Consider the following 16,071-nt stretch of genomic DNA (forward strand, 5'->3'; position numbering starts at 1 on the left):
TCTACAAAGAGAATCGGATCAAAATTATGATGGTAGGGAGTACTATTTCATACGAGTTTATTGACATTAGTTACATACTGAAGTATGCAAGTGTTCCCCAGATAATAGGTATTTTCAAAACGTCAAGCTAGCGGGATCAAAGAACTGCCTTTATAACTTTGGAACCGTTGAAGTACTACTTTCGGTATTTTGCAGGGGGTGAGTACTATTTCGATACTATTTTTTGGCGTTTAAATCAAAGCGAAAGACCTTGTCGTTAACTCTCGCCAAATTTCGCTCACCGTCAAGCTAGCAAGTGCAATAAAACATGGCTATAAATCCAGAACCGTGATGGTACTAATTTTTTTACAACAGGTACTATTTTTTTCAATAAGAGTACTATTTTTTGGTATGGTCAAATTATTTTTTCGTGCCCATTTTTTTTTTGAGGCCGCTAGCTTGACGCACACTCAGGGTTAGGGATTAATTAGTTGTACAAATATACTTTATTGTACCAAAATAAGAAAATTGTTACAAGAGAGATTTAACTAAGTACGTGGCAAATGGCGGTCTTTTCGCTTAAAGCGATTTCTTCCAGACAACCGTAAGGCGAGGAAATATGTAAAAATTCAAAGATAATAATATAATGTAATTAGTGTATATTCTTTTTTACTTGTGAATGTATAAATATGTATGCTTGTACAAGCTATTTGTCCTCTCCTCGATAATCTTTCACTCTCACAGGCCTACTGGAAGAAATTTCTATTAAAAATAAGTTATACCTTTTTTTCTGTTATCGTGTGTACAAAAAATATAATTTTTCTATCGTGTGGGTTGGTAGGTGCAGCCCTATCAACCCTCGTGTCAGGGTCACTATTGAGCCGCCAAAGGCCCCTTACCTGGCTCATGTAATACATCAGTAAGTAGTAACCGGGACCAACGGCTAAACTTGCCTTCCGAAGCACGGATCATCTTTTTTTCGGACTATCAGGTGATCAGCTAAACTAGGGATGACTTAGTGATTTTCGTGATGTGTCCCCACCGGGATTTGAACCCGGGACCTCCGGATCGTGAGCCCGACGCTCGAACGACTGAACCACGCCGTTATAAATAATAAATTATTAAATAAATAAAAGATAAGATGATGATGAATAAAAGGCAAATCAATATTTACACTATTTACTTAATATTTAAAATATAACACATCGATCAACTGGCGTAGTCGGAAAGTCGTCTGAGCAGGCTGCAGCACGGCGTCTCCACTAACAGGGAGAGCAGCAGCGCACCACACATAGTCACCAGTGTTGTACCCGCGAAGTACCACCACTGTGGGGCAAATAACAAATGTGAATAAGCTATCTTTCACCCTAATCCCTAGTCAAATGAGACACTTTTTACGAAACGTCAAAACGATAATTGTATTGAATTTGTGTGGAAATACTGTCCTAGTGTCGTCATCAATAACTGCGCAAACAAGACTAGGTCAATGGAGCAAACCTTTTAGAACTACTAGGCCGGACAAATGGGGAGCGCTGAAGTCTCTCGCCCGGTACAAAATTTACGACAACAGGCCTGAGGATGCCCAGTTGTAGAGCAAACCAAATGCCTTACAATTTACACAATTCTTTATTGCACAAAATAAACATTACACAGGAGTACAATAAAACAAACGTACAACAGGCGGCCTTATTGCTAAGGTAGCAATTTCTTCCAGGCAGCCTTTGGGTGATATGATTTGCGTCAGCACCTGTCATCACCTCGCACTTTGCTATGCATCTATCCTTTTCACGCACGCTATCTCCTCGACGATTCTGCCGCGCGTAGTCGCTCTCTCGCTTTAACAAATGACCGTTCTGAGTAACAGAAAAGGATAGACGCATAGGAAAGTGCATCCAGGTTGTTTGTAAATGTTTCCTTTTGGTGGTTGCCTGGAAGAAATTGCAATAAGGCCGCCCAAATTGTACTGTATTCATGTGTTATGTCTGATTGTTGTAATTTAGTTCTGTGCAATAAAGTATATTTGATTATTTTTTTGTAAGTGCTGTGAGGTGATGACTACCCTAAATCTCGTCTATAAAGAGTACTCACAATACAAACAGTATGCGAGCAGAGCGCGACCTGAGCACACAGCATGAGGAGTCGCGCCACCGGCCCGTGCAGCAGCAGCATGCTGTAGCTGAGCCGCGACAGCGCCGCCACGCACGGGCTCGACAGAATGCCGCGCGTCAGCTCTGCGGAAACAACGTAATTTATATCTTGGCGTCATCGGATGACTTTCGACAAAAAATATATTTGTTTATTTAAAAGGTTATAGGCTGGAATTTTACTTATTTAGTGTACGGTCCAATTACACCGCACATGTTTAAGGTGTCAGAAATATCAATTAGTTCACGTGTTACCATCGAATCGTGCACTCATGTATCAAGTTTAAAATGGAATAAATAAGGTCTTCAAATCAATATCGATTTATCATTTATCAAGAACTATCAAATTAGTAGTATGTGCGGTCATAGCAAGAAATCGTACATTTAGTGTAACCAAAGTATGACTCTACACTGGTGTTAATCCTGTAAACACCTGTCACCTGTTATAGCTGTCATTATCTTATCCCACAAAAAGGAAAGGGATGGGTAATCGACAAGACGATGAGTAGTTTTCTCCGCCGTCCTAATAGCAGACTTTTGTTGTACTTAAGAGAGGTATTACATCTCTCCACCAATATTCGTCAATCACGACTTTTTATTCAAACAAAAATCGACCTATTATCGATTCTTGTTTGCTATTGGACGGCGGAGAAAACTAGTCATCGTCTTGTCGATTACCCGTACCTTTCCTTTTCGTGGAATAAGAAGTGACAGGTGTCTACAGGATTACAATACAATACAAAAACGCTTTATTGCACATATAATAAAAACAATTACAAATGTGACAAGAGAAGTACAATCGGCGGGCTTATTGCTAAATAGCAATGTCTTCCAGGCAACCTTAGGGTGAATGAACTTGCTACATATTGGAGTCGGGGATTAACACCAGTGTAAAGTCACACGTTGGTCAGACTTAATAAGTAAAATATATTTTTTGTCGAACGTCATTCGCATCTACTGCATCTCCTCAACCTGTATAGCTGAGGAAAAGCAACTGCAAATTTAACCTCGCCACAGAGCCGTGACTTTCGTGAAAAATATATAAAAATATTGTAATACAAGTTCGGTGATTTTGTCCAACCTGCGGCTGTGGTAGCGGAGACTATGGCGGGCCAGAGCAGAGCCAGCGGCCACAACACGTGCAGCCACGACGACACCCACTCGCGGAACACCCACGCCGTGCACAGCGACGACACGAGAGCCAGCAGCGTCACCAGCCACAGGACAGATACTCGAAGCTGGGTTATAAGGTTAATAGGAACATGATTGAATTCCGTTCCGGTTGTGATACAACTGGCCGTCATGGTCAGAAAAAAGCTAAAGAAGGAGGATTCAAGATCGACGTGAAGTGCGGGAAATTCTTATAACTACATCAATGCATATATATCTAGTACCGCACTCACAGATAGAACGATTTACTTATCCATGTCGTGGTCAGATCTTAGAATTGATCATTTCATGATGTGATCATATTTCATAGGCCATTAAAATCGTGTTCTTCTTAAGTGCCGCCTTACTCCGTATGTGCGAGATAGACGGACAATCAGCGAGCGCTCCTTAACGGATTACAGCAGAAAAATAAGCAGAATTAGACCATGGGGGGGGGGGGGCGGTAAATGAAGCACACTCCATGTTAGTATCAGCTACCTCCTTCTCACCTTAGAGAGGTGCATCCTGCCCTCCAGCCGTATCACCAGCCACCCGACGAACATGCCCACGAAGTATGGCGCCACGCGCGCCAGCGGACGCTCGATCCACACCGCGTACAATGCGTACACGCTCGAGAACCTGCGGGAAATCTTGGTACTTTATCTGGTGGATTGTCTTTAGGAGTATGTGCGAGTACTGCCTGAAACACACGAACAATTAGGCTTGTTTCCAACTAGTCAAATCAGTTTTACTAAACGTCAAAACACGAAATTACTACGGAATTTGTATGAAAAAGCACACTATGACAATTCATAAATAACTTACTTAAAAATAGAAAAAAGAAAATGTTTTTCGTTTGTTTTACATCTGTCTTTATTTAGTAATCAGAATTTACTAGTAGAAACAGGAAAGGGTTGGTACCCACTGGTGGTCAAACTCAGTGTAGGCGGCGCTGACGTCAGCCGCGGTGGACACGATGATAGCTGCGACTGCGATGGCGAGAACCAGCCTACGGCCCGTGGACGACAGTGCGCAGGCTAAAGCTCCGAAGACGTGGAGTTGAGTCTCCACTGACATGTACCAGGACATCTGCATGCACTGGAGTGGAAAATTTTAGCAAATTGGGTATAAACCAAACTTCACACCTGTAGTACCGACTAGACCGTCGCCTTTAGTGAAAACCATGTAATCGCCTTTTACAAAAATCACATTCGAATGTGATTTTTTTGTAACAAAACCTCGCGATAGACAAGCTAGTTTTAATCTAGGTAAAAATAAATACTTAAGTAGGTCAAAATATTTACACAGTATGAAATTATTTGAAAGAAATCGAGATTTACTTGAAGAAAATCACATAGTACATACATACAATGCTTGGTATTAGGTATAAATAGACCAACCTGATCCTCGTGAAGGAACAGCGTGGAGATATATAGCACGTTCCTCCACCAGTAGTTGTCACACGTCGCATGCTCGGCCTCCGGTAGCGACAGCGGGGAGGTGCGCCGTGTGACGCGTGCCGCCACCCCCGACAGGAATATCACGTACACATATGACGGGAGCAACCTGGTTGGAAAGGAAGAAACAGAATAACATTTTTCATTTATTTATTAAAAACAAATAAACAATCACAAATTCATAAATTACGACATTGAAACCCTCAGGCTACGTTCACACGGCGACTATTCGATTCGATATTTTCTCGCTTACGGGAGTACCGTATACGGGACGGCTGTTCACACGGTGCGAGGCCCACGGTTTTTTCTCGTATACGGTCATCCCGTACACGTGACAATGATTAATAATGATTTATCCCATATTATGGGTCGATCCTCTATATGCGTGATAAATGACTCGATCGTAATCGGCAATCCGTCCTCCATCATAACAAACGACCTTAGCAAACGACGTTCCGAACACGACTGGCGGCTGCCTGCCCCCGCGTGCGTCTCGTGTACGAGAAACCAGTTTGTCCGTGTGAACTTCTCAACGTAAACGCAAGCGCCAATGAGTATCGCATTCGTTAAAATCGTTTCGATAATCTCGCATTCCCGGTGGTAAGACCCTACGGTATACGGTAAAAAATATGTCTCGAATACGCGATTTTCTCGTATAGACGCCGTGTGAACGATTTTAAAAATTGCTATACAAATTTGGCTGTCACTACGATATTCGATAAAATCTCGTATACGATATACGTGAAAAATGACTCCGTGTGAACGTAGCCTTAAACAACACGGACCTCTTTGGAAACCCTAGAAGAATTTAAACATTGTCAACTTCACGTCTGGCAATAATGGCTGATTTTAGAATGAGTTAATTAAGGTGATTTTAGAAGTTTGAATTGTACCTTGGTGTAATTAAAAGGGTCATCCTTAATATACCCAAAAACAAAGATAGAAGATGCATATGTCTGTTATAAATCCATGAAATTAGAAGTTTAGACGAAGAAAAAACTTAATAATGCCATCTATCGTGTTTTTGGGGAACGCCAATTGGAAAGGCCCTCATAGTGATAGCGGGAATATGATGCAGGTCTAATAACAACTCAATATACGAATGTGAGGGTACATCAATAGGTACTCAGGACTTGATTCCTGTTACATCAATTCAACCCGATACGTGTCAAAAAAGAAAATATATCAATACTTAAGAGAATTTTCGTGTATAAAATTAGAGAAATGAAAAGAAAGAATAGAATAAATAAAACTAAGCAATTTGGTTTGTTAATTTATAATAGAAAGACAAGTCATCAGTCTGCAAAGGGCTTTAATATTATCGCAACTTGTGTGAACGTAAATACGTAAACATCATGGAAAATAAATATAGTAACAAAACTAAACATTCAACAAGTGAACACGTAGAATAATAACGATGATTAGCTTACTAGAAGCTTCAGCGATTCTGTTTAGAAAACAAATGACCACATAATACAACAGCTAATTACCTGATGGCTCTGTTGGTAACGAAGCAGATAAACTGCAGTACCTGCCCGCAGCTGCCTCCGAAGCTGACTAACTCCTCCACCGTGTACTGACTTTTCAGGAAGAAGAAGTGATGAGAGCTGAAAAGACCACTGAAACAAAAAGCGACACAAATTGACACAATTGGTGACAACAAAGACGTAGAAGAATTCATGAATTTGGAAGTCAAATAAACTATGAACTAAAATAATGTTACATTAATACTTTGATTGATACTAATAATAAACACGACCAGAACACATAAGACCGATTTATTTTTAATACAATTATAACCTAGGGTGGTAAATTATATTTTTTACCCGATGTCCTAAAATTGTAAAAGATAAATAAAATAAAATTACCTGACGAAAAATAATGTGTCGAAAGCTAAGGTACCTGTTGCAATGATATAATACAAATTGTTGTGGTCGTTGATATCTCCGCCATTTTCTGAAATGGAAAGCATTTGCGTCTAAATACTGACGATATTTTGTGGAATGATTCGAAGACCTAGTTTCGACAACGATTAAGTAAACTTACCAGAAACGTAATTAGCAATCATAGCAACGTGCATAAATATAATCCAAAATGTTGCTACTATCTTCAAAACGTGTATAATGGACAAATCTTTGTTTGCCATGTTCACATTGAAGATTCTTCTCCAACTGTAGCTCAAAGAGAAACATAACAATAAACTTTTGAAGAACTTGTCTTTCCTCTTCGGTTCTGTGGTGAGGCTCGCGAACGATTTGACGCGAGGGCATGCGGGCAGATTGTCCGACAGCCTCGGGTTGTTAGAGTTGCATTGCTTCTTGTATTTGCCACATCGCTTGCAACTGCCTGTAACTCTCTCCATGGACACTACGTCAAGCGTAATCGACGGAGGCATAACGTTCGGTTTGGTCACCTTCTTCACAGTCACTAAATTTATATTACTCGAATTATTTATATTATTTATTGTCAACGTTTCCATATCAACCACATTTGTGTCTTTTTTTGCTATAATATCGCAATTATGTTTCTTTTTTTCATCGTTTAGGTTACCATGCTCAGAATCCAAGTTTCTATTATTGAATTTTTCTAAATCGAAACTCATTGATTTATGATTACGAGCACTACATTTCACTAGTTTCAAATCCACTGCAGTGGCTGTGACAGCTATAGCAAACAGTAATGCGGTGACGCATATTAACAAAATAGCTCCTATATCTTTATTAATACTGTAGTATTCTTCGATTTGTCTCAAGGAAGTTATCCTAACTATACGAGGCATAGTTTTGTTGGATTTCAAGTTATCATTTATCATTATGGAGAAGTTGATGACGGAGGCGATGTCCTCTGGTGAGCAGCTTTGAGGTAGACATACACCTAATGTTATGGAGTACGCCTGAAAATAAAACAATAGTCTTAAACAAAGCGTTCGATTTCCTATCACAGCATAAATCGCATCAATAATGTGACAATGTTCAATAATGTGTAACTGTTCTATGAAATAGAAGCTAATACAAATGTACTATCTTAATGTAAAATGTTTGCCTAACTAACTAGAAATTGTATGAAATGTTTCACAGGGTAACGTATTGGGGCCGGCGTTATTTAAACGGTATACATATAGTTAGTATGCAGTAGTAACATGAGTCACATCAGGGATCTTTGGTGGCTCAATATCCTGACACCACGGTTGATAAGGTCGGTCATTGCCCTAAATTACGAACTTCAGCCATGGTGATCCTGGTGAGATTGAGGGAGAGCTGCACGGCGGTATACGCCAGCCGGTATGGAGGCGAGTTGTCTGCCAACACCAAACGGCGCCATAGCTCGTCTTTTTGCACCAGAGAACGCCATGTTTCTGGAACAAATATTGTAAATATATATTACAAAAATGGCCGAGATACGTCTAGAAATCAGAATCACTTATTGAAGGTCAATCTAACATTTTTGAATCTACGTCATTTCGCAAGGTGCTATGGCTGAGGAGAAGAAGTGACAAGAAACTGCAACAGCAACACATCTTTTAAATCAATGTAAGTATATTTTTTTAATATATGTAGTATAATTCCCTCACACATACCAAACATACATACAAAAACTCACGCTTCTCCCATCATCATCATTTCCCACTGGGGTAAACGTACACTATGAAATTCCATTTGCTTCGATCCTGTCAAATTGTCTTGCTTCCTCCACATTCATCAATCGTTTCATACACGCACGCCAGTTCAAAGTAGGCCGTACTGCTGGGCAGACCATGAAAGTGACTAGAGGGATGGAGGCTACTCCACCATGCTGCTCCGTTGAGGGTAGGTGGTGTTTGGTAGGTTTCTCATATAGAAATGAAATAGAGAACTTACCGCCATCAAAATACTTTTCTTTTTTCAACACTGCGTTGAGATAGTCGCTGTTATGGAACTCATTGTAACTTTCATTACCTTCTCCTGACGTAAACCTATTGTCCTGCAATGGAAAAAAACATTATTAACAAAACAGCATAAGCAAACATCCCGCAGATGTGTATAAACATTAGTGATGTTCCGAATATCCGTATCCGTATCCGCGGATATCCGAGATAAAAGAAAAATCCGTATCCGTATCCGTTACTTTTCACGCGGATCTTTTACGGATCCTTTTCAGGTGATTAAGTAGAATTATTAAATAAAAAACTATAAAATTCCATTCAGAGAATATTTGGCATCTTTATATTGCAAACATTTAGATAGATAGATTTTTATAATGAAAGCAAGATAAAATATCACTTTTATAACAATGAAATAACTAAAACTTTAATATTTTTTTATAATGTTAACGAGGTCAATAAGCAATTATAACATTTTTTTATGACAATGAAATAACTAAAACTAAAATATCGATTAGGAAAATAAAGATCCGTATCCGCGGATCTTTACACTAAATATCCGTATTCAGATCCGTATCCGCGGATATACATTTTTAACGGTCCGGCACATCACTAATAAACATACACCCGCTTCTCGGTAATATTTAATTTAGGTTCCATGTAATGGAGCGAACCTATTGCCCGGGCACAAATCCAAACACGAATTCAAACTCATACACTAGAATTCAGTGGTTTAGAGCTCTAGCTGGGATTGTAGTCACGCGTTCTCCGAACAGAGCTATCACGGACTAAAAAAAACAATAATGATGAAACCACTCACCAGATGAAGGCATTCATCCCTGGAACCGAGCCACAACGTGTTTCCTCTGAACAGCCCTGACTGGTACCGACCCGAGGCATCCACGGCTGAAACATTCACAAACTACTTACACATAACACTTTATTGTACACACATTAGTCAAATTAACATACTTACATACATAAACTCTCGCCTATTTCCTGCCGGGGTAAGCAGAGACTGTGGAATTTCAGGATCGAAGCTGTTGCTTCCGCCACATTCATCAATAAAAAAAATCAAAACAAGAACAAAAGATGCATAAAGTTATCTCTAAAAGAGGTCTCTTTTAGAGGTCTCTTTTAAAGAGGTATCCTCAGCCTGTATCCCCCCACTGCAGGGTATAGGCCTCCGCTCTCATATCCATCTCAGGACTTCCTATCAACAGTGGCTGCAAATTGTCTTTCATTACTTGAGGCTCTGCCCACCTCGTTAGGAATTAGGGGCGTGAGTATATCTATGTGTGTAAGTGTTCGCTCTGGGGAGCTTGGTGGCGCAGCGGTAAACGTACTCGGTCTGCGATTGTTGAAGTTAAGCAACTTTCGCAAAGGCCGGTCATAGGATAGGTGACCACAAAAAAAAAGTTTTCATATCGAGCTCCTCCGTGCTTCGGAAGAAGGCACGTTAAGCCGTTGGTCCCGGCTGCATTAGCAGTCATTAATAACCATCAATCCGCACTGGGCCCGCGTGATAGTTTAAGGCCCGATCTCACTATCCATCGATAGGGAAGGCCCGTGCCCCAGCAGTGGGAACGTTAATGGGCTGATGATGATGAAATGTTCACTCCTAACACGCCCCTGCGGCCCTGGCGGATGGTCAGTGAAAACAGTTTGACTGATTACAGTACATTTGTCTACATAACACCTGTTATGATCTATCGTCGTGGCTAATCGATAATGGCAACTTACGATCTATTCATCATAACATAATTGATGTTGTTTTACGGAAGAGGATATTGAGTTTGCGCAGTGATCGATGCGATGCGTAAGATAGTTACTGTAATTAGATCATTAGCATACGCGCATTTTGTATATTTTAACGCGGTTTTTATTGGATAATGAATACGTTGAATGTGAAAAAGTATGTAATTACTTGATGAAATGCTATCATCATAATTACTCATAATCATAAGTAGGTACGTGCCTAACTCTTGATCGGAGACTTTCTCGGTGCTGGGTGGAAGCAAACGGGCGCAAATAGATCATATAATTATTATCTAGCATTCAACATGTCGCCCTAAGTATAATAACAATAAAAAACTCACAAAACAACTAAATCAATTCAAATAAACGATTTAGTAGTCAACTAATTAATTGAGCCGTGGTAGCCTAGTTGGTAGAACGCTTGCCTCTCACTTTGAGGTCGCGGGTTCGAATCCAGCACAAGCGTAAACAAATTTGTTTTCGAAATCATGTTTGTATCATAAATGATTACCACGTGCTCAGAGGTGAAGGAAAACATCGTGAGGAAACCATATTCCCGAGAAATGCATTTTGGAGGTATGTGACTTAACCTGTATTGGGCTGATTTTCCCTTCGCGGGTTGGAAGGCCAGACTTCAAGTTAGGTAAGCGGACCCTGTGAAAAACGGGATGACGCTAGGCAGATGATGAGTAGTTAACTAATTAAATACAAAACCATTTTTTGTAATCAAATATTACACCCCATTTCGAGCCAACTATCCGTAACGAATCGCATCAAAACATAATAAGTAGGTACGTGCATAGCATGTTATCATGATTTAATTCATTTATCTCAATCATGTTTAAGAGTAAAAGAATTCACTCGACGTGCGTCTGTCACGCATGCGTGTAACTACCTGCGGGGCACTGAACCCCCGGTGGTGGACGTGGAAAGTTGCGCAACTGACGAACGCACGTCAATACTCCACCAAGACGCGCCATCCTATTTTGATAGGATTACCATATTACTACGGAATAGAAAAAAGAGGATTACGGAATGACAGGTGAATGGCGGTCAATCGGTTGATGTTAAGTCGAAGGTGTAAAATTGAAAATAAACGCAGAATGACAGGCGAATGGCAGTCAATCGGTTGATTTTAAGTCAAAAGTGTAAAATTGAAAATAAAAAGTTAGCGAAGAAAATAAATGGGTCGTGTAGATACTAGGTTCCAGACTTGTTCCAGACAAATTGTTAAATTCTGTTTACTAAATAAAAACAGATCTAAAAGTAACGAATAACATTTTCTTTTTCATAATTTAACTTATTTATGAATTTTAATCAATGTAATAATAAGTCCGACATTTTATTACGTCACAGTGCTTTTTCATACAAATGCCATAGTAGTTTCGTCTTTTGACGTTTAGTAATAAGTAACTGATTTGACTAGTTGGAAACTAGCCCGTCACAAAAAATGTGGGACTTCCTTCACCTCTTTCTTCTATTCCGTGAGAATAACAATGAGTTGCAGATACTTAAGCTTTTTATTAACGAACCCTTAAACTGTTGCAAAAAAAAAAACATTAAGTATTGTCAATTTTAATGCTCCCCTTACCTAAGAAAATGACAACTTTTGTCGACTTTATCCAATTTTTGCGCATCAAAAATCTCTAGTACGGAGCCAGCGCCAGCGCTAGTCTTTTATAAATCGTAAAATCCGACTTCGAAACAACGAAACAAAACTACTTACCTATATATCTCCCTATTCTTCATCTAACTAGAGATCCTAAAACCTACCACACCGAAATATGTGCTTAAGTACCTTTTTTCAGGAACTTTTCTAAGCTGACTCACTGGGGTTAAGATACTTCTCTTCCAACCCGCAATGCAGCATGCAATGTATGGGGCAGAATGCCCAGCAGTGGGACGTATTTATGTCATAATATCATTTGCAGGATGGGTAAGTACTTCATAAGAGTAGTCGAATGAGCTCATAAGTAGACGTATTGTATTGTACAAAAGCTAAGATAATAAACAGTCAATATTTTCTAACATACAATATTTATGAAATCTACAGTTTACGTTGTGAAACGCAAATGTTTTTCTAATAGCAACAACAAACAAATATGATTACTTACTTATAAGTTTTTCTTATTTAACTCACCACTGAGAGGACCAGGAGATAGAAAAGGGGAGGAAATCAATTGAGAAATACAATATTCAATTTTCCTTTCATTGAAGCAGCATGGTGCGTACCGTCGTAACCATGGAACGAAAAAAGTAGGTTTCTTGATAACTACCCTCAAGTTGACGCGGGAAAGGCATGTGCTCGAGTGTTGCCTGGTGTTGCCTATCAATGATGATGATGATGATGATGTGATCCAGTCGATTCCTAAATCTTTTAAGGGGCAATGTATACGTTTTTACAATAAGATTCCCATTGCGATTCAGAATTTGGCTTTCATAAACAGAAACTTTACAAAAAGGTTATTATAAAGTTAGTGATTATTTAGAAGATATGAATGCATGGGATTAACTGTCTGAGAACTGATATTAGGCAGCTAAATTACTCAATTGTATAACAATATTTTATGTTTATATATTTTTTTAAAGAACGTCTAGGGCCGGCCCTGTGCCGAGGTTTTTCTTGCAGCTTCTTTTCCCCGGCTATACAGGTTGTGAGAAGCTGCAGTAGTTTTAGGCGGATGAGACGTTCGTTATGTAAAAATTGACGATTCAAAGTATGACTATGTTCTCTCTCTCTCTCTCTATTTAAGAGCTGCGCTGTCGGTGGAGTAATCGCCATTCCTCTCTTCTTCCCGCCAAAACCTTCACCTCCCGATACTACGACTATGACTATGTTACCTACTGAATAAAATTTTTGAATTTGTATTCGGCTACGGTGACAGCTTCAAATACTAGTTTTTTTAAACTATCAATAGGCCGCTATTGATAGTTTAAAAAAAACTATAGTATTGATAGGCTATCGATAGATAGTCACTATCGAATTACTTCTTTTGGTATCGCTTCTTTTACAAAAATCGATAAACTATCAAACTATAAATGAGGAACTTTTGAAGCTACGTTCCTCAAAAACAGTATAGATGGCGCTGTACAGATTTTCCTAAGTTTAACCTATTAATTTCATGGATAACAGACATATATGCATCTTTTATCTTTGTTTTTAAGTATGAATGACCCTTTTTATTACGCCCAGGCACCAGGCAAAATTACATCTTCCACCCATTATTATTCTGATCAAAATAAAGTGAAGCAGCAACCACATAATTATTAATGATTATATTATATAATCTGATACAAATTATCAATTAACAATTATTTTTATTTACAATACTTATGCCATTACATTATATTTTGGCATACCTAATTATACCGTGTGTAATTATAACGACCTCTGTGGTCCAGTGGTTGAGCGTTGGGCTCACGATCCGGAGGTCCCGGGTCCGAATCCCGGTGGGGACATAACACAAAAATTACTTTGTGGTCCCTAGTTTAGAAAGCAAGCTGATCCGTGCTTCGGAAGTCACGTTAAGCCGTTGGTCCCGGTTACTACTTACTGATGTAAGTAAGTAGTCGTTACATGAGCCATGTCAGGGGCCTTTGGCGGCTCAATAGTGACCCTGACACCAGGGTTGATGAGGTTGGTACTCCGCCTCACAACCCACACGATAGAAGGCATAATTATATACCCGATCAATGAGAAAATAGGTAATTATCACGTTAAATCTATCTATATACGTATTTTATGAGTAAAATAGCTTGGAAAGTCCTCATTATCGATACGATACGAAAGTGAAAAGTATATACCTTTCGTAGCAAAGTGCGGAAGGCGAAGGATGTCGATACAATCCAATACGCATTGACCGTGCGTGTAATGCCTTCCTTATGATTACGATGTGGTCAATGTAACTCCGTTTATAACGTAGATATAGTTCATCATCAGCGCAATAATTATGTTTATGTATTCATTTAAGTACTTACAAATAGTATTTTTGTTAGTTAGTACTGTCAGTACTACTAAAGGCGGAGGACAGGAGTGGTACGGCTTTGAAATAGACTACTCTGGGCGCCATTCCACAGCGTCAGACAGAGTACTGCGGGGCGGAAGGCAAGAGGGAAACCACTGCCCTATTTTTCCCTAAAAAGTAGCATGCAGAATGCTACACCGACAAGAGCGTGGCTCTTAAATTAGTTATGAGTTAGTATTTAAAAACGTTTTTGTACACACATATAGCATCACGCCTGTATTCCCGAAGGGGTAGGGCAGAGGTGTATGTACTAATATAGAGACACCCACTCCGCGCCACATAAATATGTTTATGTCCTACAATAGCAGTCGGTACAAAATTTAAGACAACAGGCTGTTGGATGCGAATCTCGGCTCAGAGGATAATATTTGAAAGATTTAATCGACCTTAATGAGGGAAATCGTCGACCACGCCGGCGTGGTCGGTATCGGGGTTCTGTTACGTTGAATAAATTATGCTGACTCTGGACCCCGGTGAAACGTCAATGATTTATTTATAAGAACATTCATTAAATTATATATGTTAGCCATATAAGTGCGGGGCAGTCACGCAACAGTTTCTCTCTGCGGTATAAGCCCATATTAGTCCACCACTGGACAGTCAGTCCCTGAGACACGCCACGTGACGTGATCCTCAGGTTTACATAATCAATCAACTCCTAAATTCGCATCCATTGACATGTTTCTTTTCTCTTTATTTTTTAGGCTTACATGGAACAGATTAAAGAGAAGGCGAACGTCGTGTCTTATAAGGAGATGAAGGAATTGGTCTTTGATAGACAAGAATGGAGAATGCTACACCGACAAGAGTCTGGCTCTTAAATTAGTGGTGATTTTTTTAAGGAACTTTTGTTTACAAACCTTAAAAGTACAAAATTTAAAACAAGGCGTGAGTTGGGTGCGAACCTCGGCTCAGGGCGTAGTGAGAGGATTTTAATGGAAAGAATTAATCGACCCCTGTGGGCCGATAGCGATTAGCGCAGAATGGGGAAAATCGTCGACCTCCCCGGCGGGGTCGGTATCGCGGGTAGTTTTTATCTGACGTGCCTTCTGCTACAAAAATACCACGAAAGAATTGAAACTTGTCTTGTTAGTTAAATGATTCAAAATCAATTTTTTTTGCGACATATACACTATTAAGTAGACTAGGAACAAAATAAGAAAAAAGAAGACCAAATACTTTTTATGTTGTCCTTATCTCTGTATTTTGTGTCCATTGTTCTCAATAAAGTATTTTATCTATGATCTATCTATCTACTTTTTACGATACACCTCGTCATACATAATTTGTAAAATTTCCTAAAAACATAGTGCGTTTTTTAGTTTCCCTCCGTTGATGCTATTTTACGATCAAAGTTTAGTCTTTTGACTAAACGGTTCTTCTCACAGACGTTAAATGTAAATTCACTCACCACTGTAAGTCCAAGCTCGCCCGGCGGAGAGGTCCCTGAAGAACACGCTGAGGTCCCTCCAGCACGTCGACTCCACAAACAAATGCACTCCGTTCGATATCTTGGGCCACACTATCGCCAAAAACGAGGGATCATACACGTTGAAAAGGTCCTCTACGACCGCGCCCCGGGGGCGGTAAATTCGAGTCCTCGGTTCTCTGGCGCGAGATTTGATATTTTGGCGCGAAGTTAATCGAACGCATTCAGCCAGTGTCAACAGCACAAACAATATAAAAACTTTTTTATTCAT

General features: G+C 39.6%; 1 protein-coding gene across 1 annotated transcript; it reads right to left on the bottom strand.

Annotated features, from left to right (window-relative positions):
• Positions 1 to 1,188: 1,188 nt before the first annotated feature.
• LOC126382261 (uncharacterized) lies at positions 1,189 to 16,071 on the bottom strand. The gene is made up of 13 exons (XM_050032073.1): positions 15,783 to 16,071; positions 9,409 to 9,494; positions 8,587 to 8,689; positions 7,951 to 8,084; positions 6,776 to 7,622; positions 6,598 to 6,685; positions 6,220 to 6,348; positions 4,673 to 4,838; positions 4,198 to 4,370; positions 3,782 to 3,911; positions 3,205 to 3,361; positions 2,068 to 2,210; positions 1,189 to 1,305 (listed from the first exon to the last, which is right to left on the bottom strand). Exons 1-13 carry the CDS (start codon positions 16,069 to 16,071, stop codon positions 1,189 to 1,191), a joined length of 2,562 nt encoding a protein of 853 aa, XP_049888030.1.

This window comes from Pectinophora gossypiella, chromosome 3 (genome assembly GCF_024362695.1).
Source record: "Pectinophora gossypiella chromosome 3, ilPecGoss1.1, whole genome shotgun sequence".
Taxonomy (NCBI): Eukaryota; Metazoa; Arthropoda; class Insecta; order Lepidoptera; family Gelechiidae; genus Pectinophora; species Pectinophora gossypiella.